Genomic DNA, 18447 nt, shown 5'->3' on the forward strand with positions numbered 1-18447 from the left:
ATAATGCATTTTGTGGCTTTGTACACGCGCAGGTGCGTGTGAGCAGGACATATTTGGTATTGCTGCCTTTGTTAGGTTGAGAGCTTTATGCCAGTCTAAAACCCATGTCTCTGTGACCTTCCCATGTCAAGATATGGTTCCAGTTCCCCCCATCTACAATAAACGGGGGAATTTTTCGTTCCTGAGACTGAAACTGAATGGAGGTGAATGGCCGGCCGTGTTTGGGCAGCTCATGGACCCCAATGATTTGTCTCCGTTCCAAAATTTAAGTTGGGCCATGCTACACACTCCTACCGAGTTTCGTGAAAATGTTTGCGTAATCCTGCTAAAGAACCAACCAACCAACACACGCCATCAAAAACATAACCTCTTGCCCTGCACTGTTGCTGGGGTGGAGGTAAAAAGGTTCTCCACTCCCCAAAGAACCCTTATTTGGTACCAACTAGAACTTCTGAGAATGTATTGTGAATTGAGTAGCAATAAAGCATTTTAAGGCGTAGGCTCTTGCATTATGTCATGAACACTTCATTTTCAACATATCTGTCTGTCTGGTTTGTTGGTCTGTCTGTTCTCCCAAATCCACTCATACTCTTTTGAAGGCATAAGGCTGATGGTTTTTAAGCCTCTCTTAGGACCACCTTGATGGTTGAGACCTATTGAAGTCTCTCTTCTTTTTAAGGCTCTGCAGTCTTATGGTGGTCAGAAGAGCGTTGCATACCCACACATCCTGAGTCACTTATGATGTGGGTTTCAGCAGGGAAGGTTGACCATATGTGCCGTGCTCCGTCGTTCATTGCTCATAAACAGTAGGAGCAGTGCCTGCTAAGTAAAACAAACGGCCCGCCACAACACGTCGATGCTACCATTAGCTAGCGTGAAAACAACAACCACACTGCCAGATGAAAGGACTGCTGTGGTTCACAATTACCCTGCTCTGATCCACAGTCCCTTTGACTGAGAGACAGAGCTTTTTATGAGCTGTGTGCGTAAACCACTCGTGGGTCGCCGTCTAACACATTAGTGTGGGTGCGTGTAGCCTATGTTAGGCCTGGTACAAAGCGGACACTGCCAAGTGGCAGAAAGGGCACACAGCACTGCCGGCAGCATGGGGACTGCATATGTGTAGCGGCTGAGCGAGCCCTGTCCAGCTCATGGCGCAGAAAAGCTTCTCTTTGGAGAAGGTAAGCTATGACTGGGTGGAACCTAACATAAGAAATGTAAGTGGAGGAATGTTGCCACTATGTGGTGGATAAACTTGGTTTAATGACACCACAGGGAAAAGTAGAGCTGCGTTTGGGTAGGTCAATGTCTATAAATATGGACACTGGTGTTCCTCTTGGATGCCAGGTCCTCTTTTCAATTGTTTTTACTCATCCACCACTCCCTCCACTTTTCTATCTGTCTGTCTCTCTACTTGCTCTGTGGATGCTCCCTCTCTGTCTCTCTCTCACATACACACACACACACACACACACACACACACGCATACACATAGACACTCTCTTTCTCTCTTTCTTTCACAGACATGGGTCTATTTGGTTGAATTTCTCATTTCTGGTTTGGGGTGTGTATCCAATCCCTTGTTCTTCTGCCCAACACACATCAAACACTCATCTGCTCAAAAGAAAATGAGGACAGAGAGACAAAGAAGGAGGGAATGATGGAAGAGGAAGAGGTTCTGGGGAGACTCGTGTGATGAATGGGTGAGGAGGAGGACAGTGGAAGGAAAAATGACTGCTTACTTTTTTTTTAAATTAGGAATTGGGCCATATATGGGGAGGAGGCAAGAGAGAGGGGGAGGACAAACAGAAGTAAATAGAAAGCAGACAGGCACAGGTATAGTGGGGTTTGATTATTTGTCTTGCAGCATGATAGCTTCCATGCTTATTTGTCTTATATAACTTTTGAAAGCTTCCCACTACAGCCATTCTAAAAACTGGGAATGACTACAATGATTTGGGTTGGGCTTATCTCCATGCAAGGTTGTGAGAACCCAGAAATGTTTATTTCCCACTGACTAATTTGTTTTATGTCAATTATATATTTAAGCAATTTACTTAATCATTTAAATAGGGCTGTGGTGCCAGTTAGGAGGGGGTTGCCTGGTATTATCCAATAAAAATCATAATTAGACTATGTTGTCAGAGGTGAGACTTGCCAAGACTAGAATGTTTATTAATGGAAAATACCGTCATTAGAATTCAGGGCTAAGGGGGGACTTGTACCATTTCTTACTCTGTGGTACATGATTGGCAGTGCAGGGGTTACGTTGCGTTATTGAATTATCATCTAACCAATGTAGTGTATGACAAAAACACACAAACCTGGAAGATTTTGTCTTTAGAGGAAAGGGGTCTAGACACATGACCACAAGCAGCTTTATCATATTTCTTTACCACTGTCACTCTGCCTTTCACTCCATCTTAGTCTAGCTTGTTGGTGCATCCACATTGGGACAAAGAGTTCTCTGTTCACTCGGAATCGTATGATGGGGGATTTCATAGAATGCACTGAGGGTAAAGACCTTAGTCAATATTTCAAACAACCCCACAAGAAATGTAAACAGACGCTCACAAAAATATAAACACAATCTCTTCCTCTATCCTCTAGTCTCACCATCGCCATCCTTCACTTCATCCTTAATGCCCAGACTACATGACGTACCAGGAGGGGGGATTAGATTTAAATGTGGAAAGGTAAAGGCAGAAGCAATCTTTTTAATCAGGTATTCTGTGCTTCTTTTCCCATTACATCAAATTTCCAACTCCTCATTCCAAAACATGCAACAACCCTAGTGAACTTGTAAAGTGTCATGTAAGGGTGCTGATCTACAATCTGGCAGCAGATTTGCAGAAGATCCTACTCTGAAACTCTATAGGGCTTGGAAAGCTCTCACTCAATGTTCCCCCGCACACTCTGTTCCCTCACCTAAATATAAATCACTAGATTATTACGCGAATAATGTGTCATGTTCACTGAACTCACTCTAACCAAAATTGAGCACAGGAGAGATTATGAAATAGCAGAAAAGGAAGGGTGGAGTTGGAGAGAAAAACAAATTGCTTTTTTGGTGAATTATCTTTAATTTTGTTTGAAGTCTCTTGTGCTACCCACTAGAAAAACATGTGGTTTGAATGATCGAGCCCTCCCCCCCCCCTCCCTCCCCCAGAACCCCTGCAGACCCCCTAAAGCCAAGTTCTCATTAGTGCTCATGAGATACAGACAAGGTGAAAATAAGTCTTGAGATATTCTGCACCACAGAAAGGACATGGTGGGGTGTATAACAGAGGAAGATGTGAGTAAGAGAGGAGGGAGATAAGTACTCAATTTCAACTGAATTGTGTGTGGCGGTTTCACATCCTGAATAGGAGGATGGCTGTGTAGTGGCTCAGGATCAGTGTTAATGTAACATACTTTTGTCACACAGAGGTCTCTTCGTCCAGGTAGCCCTAGAATGTCACTCAGTTCTCTCCAACAATGCATCTGTATTTTTTCCGGTTGCTCGTAATGCTGCAATCCTTTCTTTGTTTGTTTAAACTTTCTCAGGACCACTCACCACCACCTACCTCTTCCTCCCACACAGTCTCTCCCACTCACTGTCTGCATTCACTCTCTCTTTCTCTCTCTCTCTCTCTCTCTCTCTCTCTCTCAAGGCCTCTACATTTAACATCAGTTCACTCTCTGCTAATCTTAAACATTCATTGAGTTTCCTCTATAAACAAAACCATTGCAAAGGTAGACACATTCAGAGCTCTCAAGTCGGCCAGGATGGACGACTCATGAATAACCTCACCAAGAGAAAGTACTCACACTAATCCGCACCCTCAATGTGTTACAAGAGGACAGTGAGTCACTGGGCTGCTTGGCCTCTTGCTCTCCGTTGCGGGACTCCCTTATGAGTCAGGACAGCAGACTGGACTGGGATATATCCTCTTTGTCAGACATATTACTGTCCCCCCAAATATCTGTCTGAGAGACCAGCTGGCTCACTTTTTCTGTGACACTATTAGGTGATCATTTTTATTTGAACAGAGTGAGCACTGGCCCACACAGAAACAGGGTGTAGACTATGTTGTTTAACGCAGAGAAAAGAGCAGAGGAGCTCAATGACTAACAGTTATAGGCTGTGTTGATGGGGTGCTCTGGCCATTAAAGGCCAGCTTGTGTGTAGGGGTGTGTTTCTGTTTAAGGTTGCATGTTGTTTTTGCCAACCAGTCATTTGAGGTTGAGAGTGTGTCAGATGGCATGCATGAGTGACTAAGTTTGTGGAGACACCTGTGCCATTTTGTCCCATTCCTCCTATCAGAAATCGAATGCTGAGTTAAGCTGGCAGGACACTAAGCCTACCACATTCTCAAACCTCAAACCCAAACACATGTTAACGACCACAGGGGAAGTGTGCAATGACTAAACATATTTTTTCCCCCCAAGATAATGGTCTAATACAACTACAAACATTGGTAACAAAACCCCCCAAACTTCAGGCTACTATGTTCAAGAACCGCCACTGCTAGATCTCTAGCGCCCCCTGTGGGTTGATGATAACTTTCGTTGTTTTCAATAGAGGCTACGCGTGTATCGCGTAATATTGTTTGTTACGCTACTTTGTCCGTAAAAAAAGAACACGATTTACTTAGGAACTGAATGTCCAACAATCATCCAAAATAGCTTGATTTTTGATTTCAGCGACGTTTGTAAACAAAACTTTAATGATAATATATAGCCAGACGTAGGCTATATCTTTTTTTTTTTTTAAGTTGATAAACGACGATATTCGCTGGATGTGGGATATTTTTGGCAGTAAAATATGGCGAGCGTTTAATACATAGCAGTATATCCAACCTATATCTATGTATCCAACGATGATTTCAGATCAACGCTAGAAGATTACTTTACGACCTTCTGGCAGCTTTGCGACTACAGTCCATGGCGCACGATACGGAAAGTGGCAGTGAGAAGATGGCGGAGGGAGATAATAATGCAGAGAAACTCAAGGAGAAGGCGAATAATTACTTTAAAGGTAATATGACAATCTTTATAAGTTGCTGTTGATTGACAAGGGTATCATAACACAACAAGCGAATCGGGACACAGACTACAATTAAAGAAAGGCAGTGCCCTTCGTTTGTGTGTCAGCCCGGTGCTGGATTTTTCTAGCACATGATGTGCCGGTTGCTAGCTAGCTAGCTAGCTAACGCGTGAGCCAGCAACACCAGGCATCAGGTAACACTGGTAGGTTAACGTTAGCTAGTTGGCGTAGCTTGCTAATCACAGAACAATCGATCAACGTATCGCCCCGAACCGTTATGAAATGCCTAGCTAGAGCACTGTTATCAGTTGACTGCTAACGGCATGTAGTTAGCCATGCCAGCCCCTGGCTCAGTGACTCGTTGTAGAGAGGGCAGACACCTGCGTGCGGCCAGGCATGCCGCTATGTCAAGTCATTCAATGAAGCTAGTAGTGCTCGTCTTCTGACAAGCTCATAGGTCCCGGAAAAAACACGTTTTATATGGCACTTTTTCCAGCTACTTTATTTGACTTTTTGACTTAATTGTATTTGTTAAGCTACATATCACATTGTGTGCTATAGACTAACGCTATGTGCCCCAGGCCCGCGATACGCTAAGTATTTATCCCTTTGCTGCGTAGATCCGCATAGTTGGAAAGTTATATAGCTAGCTTAGCTAACGTTAGACCCACGTCTGCCCAAGCTGTAAGCTAGTTTGATAACGTTAGCCAAGTAGCCCGCCAGCATGTCTAGCTATCTTACAGCTTGGGCAGACGTGGGTCTCTGACGTTAGCTAGCTAGCTGGGTAGCTATAGCCTAACTTTACTAACATTATGCGGATCTACGCATCAAAGGAATAAATAGCTAAGAAAGCCATACAATGCTGAGCTAGCTTAACATTATAACTGCACACACTAGCAAATATGTGATATAGGTGGCTATCTTGTGCAAACTGCTTACTTGAAGAGAAAGCATAACCTTTCTGTTTACCAAATCTGTAGTGTGCACTGTCACTGTGAAGAATGAAAGCAGATGCAACAGGGTATGCGTTATGTCAGAGTATGGGGCCATTGTGTGGCAGAGTTTCTGTGGGTATGGGGGCATGTCTGTTATCCCAGAGGTGATTCAATGTGTTGAGGAATATGTGCATGATAGCCAGGAGAACATTTGTCTCTATGTTGCCATCTGCAACCGATACTGATGGAAATGTATGTATGTTTGTTCTTCCAGAGAAAGACTACGAGAATGCCATCAAATATTACACGGAGGCCCTGGAACTCAATCCAGCCAATGCCATCTACTTCAGTAACCGAAGCCTGGCATACCTACGCACCGAATGCTATGGCTATGCCCTGGCGGACGCCACACGGGCCCTGGAGATAGACAAGAACTACATCAAGGGGTACTACCGCCGTGCCACCTCCAACATGGCTCTGGGCAAGTTCAAGGCTGCGCTCAAAGACTATGAGACGGTAAGAATTGACATTTGGACTTGATGTTGTGACTCAAATACAGCCTCGACTGGAGAATTAAATTCTCCTTCAAATGACTTTGGAAAGTGAAACTGTTAAAATGCTCTAGAATTTAACAACTCACAGAGAAAAGGAGTGCTAAATGTGCTACCCAGTTCTATCTTTGCATCTGTGCCATGGGTTGGACACTCGTATGACACTTATGTGAAGAGCACAGAGCAGGGATTATCCTTTGATCTGTTGAAGATGCCAGTTGGATCCAGAGTTAATGCGCATTGCATGGCACATACCACAGCTAATTTAGTGACTATTGTTTTCAGTGCTATTTACATGGTAGATGACGTATATACAGCAAAGCTGTGGCATCAAGGAGTTCTGCTGCAGAGCCACACTAGTGAAAGAGGTGGTTGTCAGAGCACAAGTGGGATAGGACTGACACTGGTCCCTTTAAGAGAAAAGAGAGGGAGCCTAGCCTTATGAATCTTCGTGTATCTGTGTCAGGATGGATTGCATTTTTAATACTTTGAAATGCTTGTAGCCTATATTTACCTTTGCATTCTCACATTTCGTTGGTTTATTTCCCTGTCCGCTGCATGTGTATGACGGTGCATGTGTATGACGGTGCAAAATCCTGATATCTGTCCACGGGTGGTTTCCCCATATTTTGGTGGTAGGTAGTCAAGGTGCGGCCCAATGACAAAGACGCCAAGATGAAGTACCAGGAGTGCAACAAGATAGTGAAGCAGAAGGCCTTCGAGAGAGCCATCGCCAGCGATGAGATCAAAAGATCGGTCGTAGACTCCTTAGATATCGAAAACATGAGTGAGTCTGTTTTGTGACATACGATAATTGATTTATCCAACATTTTATTTATTTACAGTCAAGATAAGTGAAGATTGAGTGAACTATCTCTTTAATATGGTCTTTCACAGTGATTGAAGACGAGTACACGGGACCCAAACTTGAAGAAGGAAAGGTTACTTTGAAGTTCATGAAGGAGATGATGGAATGGTTCAAGGACCAGAAGAAATTGCACAGAAAATGTGCTTATCAGGTATAGCGTTTGCACTGGTGTGAAAGCCATTCCTAAATGTGGTCAGTGAACAGGTACTCGGTAAAGTAACAAAATCAATCTTTTTACAGATTTTGATCCAAGTGAAAGATCTTCTATCCAAACTCCCAAGTCTTGTTGAAATAACATTAAAAGAGGTAAAGATTTGATCATTGGGTTGTTAATGTTAATGTAGTATCATTTCTATTTTTTATCAAATATTCATCCCGTATGTCTTTCCACTGTACATCACTATTTCCCTTCTCTACCAACTCAGACGGAAAAGATCACCGTTTGTGGTGACACACATGGACAGTACTATGACCTCCTCAACATCTTCGAGTTGAATGGCTTGCCCTCACAGACCAACCCTTATGTATCCTTTGATTTTAAAATCATGGCTTTTTATTTAATATATCTGCTAAATGTCATATATTGTACAGTTCGTGAAATGTAATACACTGAACCAATGTCTGACGTGGTACTTAACTATGGTATACAGCTGTTCAATGGAGACTTTGTGGACCGTGGTTCCTTTTCTGTTGAGGTCATTCTTACACTTTTTGGCTTTAAGTTGCTGTTTCCTGACTGCTTCTACCTGCTCAGGGGTGAGCATTCTCAGATCAGAATGATTGTGTTTTCAATCAGAGTTTGTAGGTGTGTATTTGGTTGGAAAAGGTTTAACAACTAAAATTCTCACTTTAGGAAACCATGAGACTGACAACATGAACCAGATGTATGGATTTGAGGGGGAGGTCAAGGCCAAGTACACAGCCCAGATGTTCCAGCTGTTCAGCGAGGTCTTCCAGTGGCTGCCTCTGGCACAGTGCATGAACAGCAAAGTGCTGGTGAGTGATGCATTGTAACACAATAGCTCTGTTCTCATATTACCTTTTCTGTGCAAGATATTTAACTATGTGAAATTTGTTTGTTGCTATTATCATATATTTTCTGTCTCAGGTGATGCACGGGGGTCTCTTCAGTGAGGATGGAGTGACGTTGGATGACCTCAGGAAGATTGAAAGAAACAGACAGCCACCAGACTCTGGTAGGCTCACATTCTAAGTGTAGTGTGTTTTATTTAAAGGAGTACTTAACCGCTGGGAATCTAAAGGTCAATTGAAATTGGGGAACCTATGTAGTAGAAATATGCAGTTTTTGTGCAATTTGTGCCTTATGGCCAGAGAAAAGACAGAAATTGTTTTTTTCTCAAACGGAAGAAACCTACAACTACCACAATGCACTGTGCTCGCTGCCTTCCTTGGCCACACCCAATAGGCAGCACGTTGAAGCTGTGAAAACAAATATGCAGTTTTGTGAAATTTGTGCCTTGTGGCCAGAGAAAAGACAGAAAATTGTTTTTTGGCTCAAATGGAAGAAACCTACTACTACCACAATGCACTGCGCTCGCTGCCTTCCTTGGCCACACCCAATGGGCGGCATGTCGAAGCCGTGAAAACAGGCTAGATGTGGACCCAGATGAGGAACCGGCTGCTGGCTGTCTTGCGCGCAACCTAAAGCAAAACGCATTGGCCTACAGGCTTTGATCCCATTATTTTAAAGCTAATAACTCCAACTATAGTCATCTGCAGGCAAACCAACCCCATGCATTTACTCCAAACGGTTCAAGAAGAGCTTTCAATTTACTTTGGGCACTGGGCAGCTTATGCTAAATATCCTGAAGTAGGCTACTTTAGGTTTCATTTATATATTGGTAGTATACAGACATAAAACATATTTGCTACTTTGTGACAGTAGTTCAGCATCTCAAGCGTTTGTCCTCAACCTTTTCCCCAAGTAGAAATAATTGGGCCTAATCCAGAAGTGCAGCAGTCCATTTCACCGCACACCACAAACACTCACTTGCTTAGCGGGGCATAAGGTTATTACACATCCAGCGCCATTTATTTGTACGAGTAATTGGCAAATAATAGAATTAACTCCCATGAAGGAAGACGTACACATCAAATGCGAAGTTTCGCGGGGCGAAAAGGCGGAGGAAATGTAATCGAAACCGTTTTGATTTTTGTGTTTATTCGCCAGTGACAAAATCATTTTGACCAATGATATCGCTCATTGTATACAACATCATATTGAAACAACAGTGGTGGCAGTCGTGACAAAATAAAGTATATAATATATATATATATATATAATTATAAAATTATGAAAAAAACGACGCTTGGATATTGGTCCTCTGCCTACATGTAGCCCATCACCAACAATGCCTCAAACTGTGTGTTCGGAGCCATAATGTTGTTTTGTTTGTTTTATTTAATACATCTAAAGCACTGTATAGGCCTAGGGTTGCAAAGGGGCAGAAATCTTCTGGTAAATTTCCAGAAACTTTATGGAAATTTACCATGGGAAGTTAAACTCGGGAGTTTTGGAAATGTTGACCTTTTTTGTAGCCTATAGCAGCTTTTTTTCAAAAATTCTTACATTTTATTTTATATACTTATTTAAGGATTGTATCCTGTTTTCATCCAATTTGGTAGCCAACTGACCCTGACCTAGTGTCCAATTACCCCCTACTAACTGTTGACGATTCGTCACACAACCTGACCGATCGGCAATGCGAAAGGGAGAGAGACAACTCCTTGACTATCTCGGCTCACAACCATAATTTCAACACCAGACAAGGTTGTTGTTGTGTGACGAACTCTCAAGCCGAGATTAAACTAACCACCTTCGGGGAGTGGTGGCCCAATAGGCCTGTCCCTCTGGGATCCGGTCATACTCGGATCTGGTGAGACCACCGGTTTCCGGTGGGCAACTCCACTGGAACATAATGCATTAGAAGGAAGGACCAAATCTCTACAATTGACGTCAAACGCGTCATTTGACATTTGTAGAGTTTTTTTGTTTTTTTGAAAGTGAGAATAATATCCTCAGGAAACACTGAGGGAAAGAAAACCACATTAATTGTAAAATACTGCGCATTTGGGAATGATACATGGCTTAATGCTAATCTGTGTTAAGTGCCCCTCTAAGAGGGTATGGAGGACAGTGTTGTCTCATGATTTATGAACTCTCTTCTGTCCTCAACCTCTTCAGGGCCGATGTGTGACCTCCTGTGGTCGGACCCTCAGCCCCAGGTCAGTCCCTTTGTTTTCATGTGTTGATGCATGTGGTCTCTGCAAGATATTCAAGGTATTCAGCATTTGATATCTGGATTTTTTTTAAATGTTATTTCTTAATATGTCCTCCTCTCCGTCTCTCAGAGCGGGCGGTCAATCAGTAAGCGAGGAGTGAGCTGTCAGTTTGGTCCAGATGTAACTGAGCGCTTCCTGGACCAGAACAAGCTGGAGTACATCATTCGTAGTCACGAGGTGAAGGCTGAAGGCTACGAGATCACTCACTCAGGGAAGTGCATCACCGTGTTCTCAGCGCCCAATTACTGGTAGGTCACCAACTGCAGTTCTTGTTGACACCATGCACCCCCCCCCCCCCCCCCCCCCCACCCCCCCCTAACAGTGTTCTCTTGTTCTGCTCCTTCTCCCAGTGATCAAATGGGGAACAAAGGAGCCTACATCCACCTCAGGGGATCCGACCTCAAGCCAGAATTTCACCAGTTCACTGCTGTGGTCAGTACATCTCTTAATGTCACTTCTGACATAGTTACCTCCTCCCCAGCAACAGCGCAGGGCAAGAGGTAATGTTTTCGGTGGTATGTGTTTGTTAGCTGGATTAAGCAAAAACTAACAGATCGATTTTCACGAAACTCAGTGGAAGGGTATAGCATGGGCCAACTTAGAACCCATTAAAGGGGAAGGCTCTTTTTCGACAACTTGGACCTTATTTACGGCATATTATAAGACGTTTGACTCACCGAGATAACTTTGGTGTAATTCTGAGGCCTGTAGAAGACATTTAAAATCCAGCACGAGCCAAGTATATCCATGTAATGGTGGTGGACAAGGCACCGAGAATGCAGCTTCTAAAAATGTATTTTCTGCTGCGAAACGGTTGTTTTCATCAATCTATTTTTATGAATTGCTAGTTGTACTTCCATAGAGCGAGGGCTTGTTGTGGTTTTCACATGCCCTCTGTAATATGATCTTTAGAAACGTCTTTAGAAACGAAATAAAGCTTCCCCACTTGCTCCAGCACACATGCGCAGTGCACAGCGCGCAGACTGGCTATTCTCCGTCTGTAGGCTACACTCGCGGCGCATATTCTCTACGCTACAATGGGCTTGTTGGTGCCTGGAATATTGTGTGCAATATGGCTGAATATTTATCAGATTTTGAGGATAGAAGATGACTTAGAATATGATGGAAGCCGATCGTAGCGTAGCGTAGAGAATGTGAGCAGACCTCTTTTCATGAAACTCGGTGGAGGGGTGTAGCATGGGTTCATTTAGAACCCATTCAATTTTGACGGACACAGAGCCACGAACGGGCGGTGGTCTGTGTTCACTGAGCACCATTTCTAGTTGCTTTTTCAACAAGACTATTATATAGCTTTAACACTTTTGTTCTCGTCCTTTTAAAGATCCAGCATTGCAAATTGACATTGTTCTGTGTTCCTCTCTCCTCCTCTGCAGCCTCATCCGAATGTCAAACCCATGGCCTATGCTAACAGTCTAATGCAGATGGGGATGATGTAGAGACCATGTTCTTCTGAGTGAGGCACCGACGATCTCCCACCTGGTCTGAACCATCCCTGCCACATCACCCCCTCCAAGCACTTAGACATGCCCCTGTTCAGGCTCTGCTAAAGGGATCCCTCTTCTGAGGAGACCATAGTGCCAGAACTACGCAAACCTGTGTTTTAATGTCATGGTTGAACGTTGATATCTGTAGTTGCAAACACAATTTGCAAATTTGTAATTTTTCAGTTTGACAATCTTGTATCATGCCCATTGTTATATTTACACACATCATGATATAAGCTTGCTAAATTAAAATTATGAACTTGCGATTCGCAGACCTCTTTGCATAGTTCTGTCACTATCCTCTCTTCATACCCTCTCCCCAATACCTCCCTTTGTTGTATTAAGAGTTAGTTCAGATGGGAAGAGATCACTTAGACCAGCTCAGTCAAGAATTGGGTGTGTTCTTTCTTGTATTGGTAAAACTGGAAAAATCCCAATTTTTGTAGCAGCACATGGTACCATTCCCGGGTAAAGAAAATTACCCTGAAAGATGTTTATGAATATATTTGGAGCTGCTTGCTTTTAAGATATTTGAGTGTCATGATACTCACCTAACTGAAGTGATCAAAGAGCTGGTATGTACCAAAGATCTGTTTGTGGAATTGATCAGAATTGTTGGGTTTACGTGAAAACAACCTGACCAGAATTGTACTATTTGCCTTTGTACATGGGCAAGAGCAACTGACTGGGATGAAAGCAGCATGTTCCTGTATATCAGTATTTTTCAAAACATCATATCATCATAGTTTCAAATAAATTGAGGTTTTTTTTATTTACAGTATAGCAAAAGATAGAAGGCAGAAGATATGAAAAACGTATCCCATTTATGTTTGGATTTCATTTTAGAAAAAAAGCAAACAAACAAAAAAAACAGTCTCTCTGGAGTCCAATACTGGTGGTCTATAGGTTCACTCTGAAAGGTGCCGTTTACCAGTAGTCATGTGTTCAGACAGTTCTTCACATCAGATGTTCAAATAAAACATATTCATCATTTTATTTATTTTGCACTGCTGTACTACTTACCCTTTCTGGGGAGGTACTGCTGCTCTCCATGTCTCTTTGTCACCGTGCCGCTCACCTGGCAGCTCTGCACAATCTTCTTTCCCAACCAGCTTTGCTACAAGGCAGGCACTGGTGGCACTCCAGTCTCCAATGTATGTTTGTTTACCAGTGACTGAGCCAATGTGTGGACTTGCAGATTACCAACAAACCAATCCTCCCCTCTCGTATGTGCACAGCTGCATTGTCCAATGGCCCTCAACTTTTTAGACAATAATATACACTGATGTGTATGTATATATACTGTATCATTAAAAATCTGTACATGTTTGTTGAGTTATTGAATTAAAAAAAATCCAGTCCAGTGATTTTAAAGAATATCTACTTTGTTCATGTGTTGTGTGTTTGTTTATCACCTAATCTATCTGGACCACACAATGGCAGCAATTTTTCTTTTACACTTCTACCTTTCTAATCTTCCTCCTGCTTTGTGTTGTCCTCGTTTTGTATTTTATTTTTTGATATGGACTTGCTGTGTGTCTGAAATAAAGTTGATCTATCTTACCCAAGTGAGTAGTAGGAAACTTGGCCTGTCAGAAAATGTTCTTTGTGTTTTACTAATAACTACGTAAAATCCGTTTCCTCTTAGGATTGCTCCTCTTAGGCCTGGGTTACAGGACATCGACACGAGAACAAGAATGACAATGAGAACGAGAATGACCTCAAAGTTGCATGCATTGCCAGAAGTTATCAGGGTCACATGGAAACGCTATTGCAACACTGGGCATGGGTGTGCCTGTTATAAACCATGGATGTATTTATAAACAGACTGTGACAGTTGGGCCCCATCAGGCCCCCAGGATTCGAAATCTAAAGTGAAGCCCTATTGAACCGCGCCATCTTTGAAAAAAAATGCGTCACTGATACCTTTGACATGCGCAGTCAAAGGTATCGGTGACATGTTCTTGTAAACGGACTGCACTTATATAGCGCTTTTCCACCTTAGCGGCACTCAAAGCGCTTTACAATGGCCTCTCATTCACCCATACATTCACACACCAATGGCGGTAGCTGCCATGCAAGGTGCTAACCTGCTCATTGGGAGCAATTTGGGGGTTAGGTGTCTTGCTCAAGGACACTTCGACATGTGGACAGTCGGAGCTGGGATTCGAACCGCTGACCCTTCGATCACTGAACGACCCGTTCTACCAACTGAGCTACAGCCGCCCCTTGTAGTCCACTAACGGATTGCGTTCATGTTAAAGGACAATTCTCGTTTTTGACAACCTGGATGATTCCTCACTTGCTCCAGCACGCATTCGCACAGCGCGCAATCGTTGCTCCAGCACGCTGTGAGCAAGTGAGGAAGCTATTTCGTGTCTAAAGACGTTTCTAAAGATCATATTACAGAGGCATGTGAAAAACAACACAACAGGCCTATGCTCTATGTAAGCACAACTAGCGATTCATCAAGACAGATTGATGAAAACAACTGTTTCGCGACAGAAAATAGATTTTTAGAAACTGCATTCTAAGTGCCCCGACCACCGCCATTACATGGATATACTGGCTCGCGCTGGATTTTAAATTTCTTCTACATGCCTCCGAACTACACCAAAGTGATCTCGGTGAGTCAAACGTAAATGTCGTAAATAAGGTCCAGGTTGTCAAAAACGAGCATTGTCCTTTAACTAGTCAACTGGCATATAATGTTTTGTTTGCCTTCGATCTGATGAATGGTAGAGAACAGCAGTTACATTTCCTAGAAATGTATGACGCGAGTCGCACAATTTGTGCGTAATCACACACGACGAATATGTGACGAACCACCAGGCTTGATGCTAGAATGGATCGTCCGGAGGGAGGGGGGCGGGAACGCCGCTATACATCAACCAATCACAGCACTAAGCATCTACTGGGTCACACGTGGACATATGGGTGAGGCTGATTTACGAAACTGGATCCAGCTACTAGGACGGCGCTGAGTGGACGCGCCCCGCTTATCGCAATACACCTGCTCGTGCACGCTCGCCTGGCCGAGGGAGAGAAGGGGACTTGCTTAAGGCTCGTTGTCCGCGCGCCTCCTGGCGGCGAAACGATTCCGCTGTGAGTATTTGATGACGTGTAGCGAAGTTCCCTCCCCCCTCCCTCCGGGCAATCCATTCTAGCACAGGTTGATCTCAACAACACTCACCTTGCGAAACGTGTCTAAAAGTATTGAACGACAGCCTTCATGGTGGCATTAACAAGATGCCAAAGTATTGCACCGCACCGAACTGTAAGAATGATTCTGGAAACACGATTTCTGACAGGAAAAGCTTTTACAAGTAAGAACAATTCATGTAATGGGATGTTTGTGGTACAGCTAGCTAGGTTTGACTGCTGTGCGTGTGAGTAGATCAGCAGCGATAGCTAGTTAGATTAGATTCGGAACGATGTTCCTAAAAATAAACAATAAAAAAACGGACTTTGCTGACTTTTCAGACTGTCGTAGAGGCTGTATTGGGTCGCACTTGCATATCACCCGTGCTTTTGCTACGCTTTGGTTTAAAAGCTTAAGTTGTGCGCGTTGTTTACAGGTGTGTGCTGTAATGTGTATGATTTTTTCCTGCTATTCATGATGTTCAAGGTTTCCGCTGCATGACCCAGACCGGTTACAGCAGTGGTTGAAGAACATGGGTCGTGAGGACTGGGTCCCGTCCCGGCACCAGTACATCTGCCATGAACATTTCACATCTTCCTGCTTCAAGTTGCGTTGGGGGATCCGCTATCTTGAAAACGATGCAGTGCCCACTGTCTTCCAGTTGCCTGAGGTATGAAACTTGGTGCGGGCCTTCCTGTATCTAAATCTATAATATCGTATTTGGGGGGAAAGTTTATATCGTGCCCACAGCCCTATAAGTTCAGTTGAGTCTCCTGCATGTATCCATATTGGTTTCAGCATGTTAATAGTAACATTACATACATATGCAATAATTGCATTGCACATAACAGTCTGTCTGTTTCCAACGATATGTGTTTAGGAGGATATAACTTTCTCTCTCCCATTTGTGTCTTATAGAAACGTAAAGGTGTGGATCCTTGTGAGAAGAAGTACAAAAGGCTTCGGTATAGCAGCACACCAAGGATGACCTCATCTGATGACGGTTTGCCAGTAAAGGACACCATGGAGCTGAACAGTGATCGCAACACTGCTGTACAACTATATGAAATCGCTGTTGAGCCCTCTCAGTGTGGAGAGATGGTGTTGGTAGAATCAAGTGCTGTGAAGCACTCTGAAGATGCCCCACACTTGTCAACTGCGACCGAAGGTGATTATCCTGTGGCTTTATTTCAGACATTGCAGGATCTAGGCGGCCTTGACTGTCGAGAGCATTCTGAGGTGTTTGTTGTATCGGAAGGCCCACCTGTTGATGGACAAGAAGAGGTGGTGAGCGGGATCACCACAGCCATACAGACCGGAGACCAAGCCCTGGCTATGAATGACTACACTGGCCACTCAGTTGAGGCTCAGACATCTCTGGTGATTGGAAATGTTGCCCCGGAGATTGAGGAGCCCTCTTTTACACTTGATGACCCTGGTGCTCAGATTATTGCTTACTTTGAGTCTATACCTAATGTTTTGTCCAATGGAACATCCTCACAGTTCAGCATTTCCCCAGACACAGTTCTGTCGTCCGCTCTCAGCTCCAGGCCTATTGTATCCACACTCCCCATAGTGTCCAAGCACATGCCTCCTTCTTCCCCTAACTCATTAATCCTCACACTGGAGAGACTTGAGACAGTTGGGGAGGAAGCAGAGGGGGACACCCCGGAGGAGGACAGCACATATCAGCAAGGAAGCCAACTAGAGGAGCACCGGTAAGGGTGTTGGCCAACATGCCGGATATTTGCTTTGCTCAAAATAGATTTAATTTGCCTGCTAAGATGTATTTTTGTTTCTTACATTCATTTCATTTTTTTTTTCTTACAGCTACCATAAGAATAGCCTAAGCAAAGAACAGCTTGAGGCAATAGTTATAGAGCTCCAGAAGAAGGTGAAGGTGCTGCAGCAGCGACATCGCCGTCATTTGGAAAAACTGTTGGGGTTGGAGAATACTGTCAGTCAGCTGAGACAAAGTAACCTGCTCAATGAAGAGCGACTACAGTTGCTAGAGAGGGTATGGGATCAAAAGCATCTAACGAAATTAAATTTTGCACAAGTGAAACAATATATTTATACATTTTCTGTACAATTTTTGTCTTTACCTCTAGGCATACATACAGACAAGTGCAGCAGTGACAGATGCTGGTGAGACGGTGGCTATCATCTATGAAGAAGACACAGCTTACTTGTACACCCAGCCAATCGATGAAGAGAAAGTGTGAGAATGGGATTGCTGGATTCTAACTCCCAACCCTGATAGAGCCTCAATCACTATGATTACTAATCAGGGCTGGCACCTTAAATACTAAAACATATTTCAAATTATATAATATTTAAAAACACAAAAAATAAAACAAAAAACCTGGTTCCTTGTCATTCAAAGCAGGAAAGGATACCACTTTGTTAATCCCCAGGGGGGACATGTGAGTGACAAAAAGCATAAAATCTAAGTATACATAGTAGATATAATATAATAATACATAAACAATTGAAACATGTAAAGGAAATTAAGTTTCAATGTTAAGTGAAATGTGAAGGAGGGGGGGGGGGGTCTGAGTGCAAGGATGAAAGTGAGGGTGATAGCCTTGATAGTAGGGGTTAGGGGTTTTATCCACTGTGGGACACAACCCATACACAAATATGTAAAACTACTAACTAATTATACGAGAGGGTTACCCGAGAACAGAACCTTTCTACAGGTGAACAGCTGACCTGTTGGGGAGATACTCCAAGGTCCAGGCCATTGTTTATTGTCCTGGGAATCAGCTGCTAGGCTATCGAAGAGTTGTACAGTGGGTGAGCAACATCCTTCCTTACCGACAATGGCTAGAACTGTAAAAATGCAGGTCAACCACAGCTGGGGCACCTTCAGACTTGGGGGGTGTATATAAATGTACATGTCTAATTCGCTTTCCACACTTTCCACAGGTTTTGCACTAAGTGTTTATAGAATTATATTAATTTTGTCTTGGAGGATGTCTGGCTGTTGAGTGTGTTCATCAGGGTATTGGTTGTTGTGTGTTTAATTCTGGAAAATAAAGTAAAATATATTTGCAGTAGTCCTTGAGATCATTAATGACATATTTATTTCCAACTCATTTAGGTGGATTA

General features: G+C 43.3%; 2 protein-coding genes across 2 annotated transcripts; both read left to right on the forward strand.

The window, feature by feature from the left end:
- Positions 1-4926: 4926 nt before the first annotated feature.
- ppp5c (protein phosphatase 5, catalytic subunit) lies at positions 4927-13629 on the forward strand (the record flags this gene model as incomplete). The annotated part of the gene is made up of 13 exons (XM_084445667.1): positions 4927-5020; positions 6239-6480; positions 7155-7302; positions 7413-7534; positions 7624-7689; positions 7809-7907; positions 8034-8139; positions 8237-8379; positions 8492-8579; positions 10589-10629; positions 10756-10934; positions 11037-11118; positions 12081-13629. The coding sequence occupies 13 exons, from the start codon at positions 4927-4929 to the stop codon at positions 12141-12143; spliced, it is 1473 nt and encodes a 490-aa protein (XP_084301793.1). The 3' UTR covers positions 12144-13629.
- A 1778-nt stretch (positions 13630-15407) lies between these two features.
- On the forward strand, positions 15408-18384 carry LOC311312177 (THAP domain-containing protein 5-like). Its single transcript, XM_084442047.1, has 5 exons — positions 15408-15517; positions 15820-16003; positions 16252-17051; positions 17164-17350; positions 17445-18384. Exons 1-5 carry the CDS (start codon positions 15441-15443, stop codon positions 17556-17558), a joined length of 1362 nt encoding a protein of 453 aa, XP_084298173.1. The 5' UTR covers positions 15408-15440; the 3' UTR covers positions 17559-18384.
- Positions 18385-18447: the final 63 nt, after the last annotated feature.

The sequence above is a fragment of the Borostomias antarcticus genome (genome assembly GCF_949987555.1).
Source record: "Borostomias antarcticus genome assembly, chromosome: 1".
NCBI classification, from domain to species: Eukaryota; Metazoa; Chordata; class Actinopteri; order Stomiiformes; family Stomiidae; genus Borostomias; species Borostomias antarcticus.

Excerpts from the sequence above, each read along its gene's own strand:
- LOC311312177 (XM_084442047.1), top strand. The coding sequence starts at position 15,441 with ATGCCAAAGTATTGCACCGCACCGAACTGTAAGAATGATTCTGGAAAC. Across the intron at positions 16,004-16,251 it reads CTGTCTTCCAGTTGCCTGAG|AAACGTAAAGGTGTGGATCC; the intron begins GTATGAAACTTG and ends TGTGTCTTATAG. Across the intron at positions 17,351-17,444 it reads GACTACAGTTGCTAGAGAGG|GCATACATACAGACAAGTGC; the intron begins GTATGGGATCAA and ends CTTTACCTCTAG.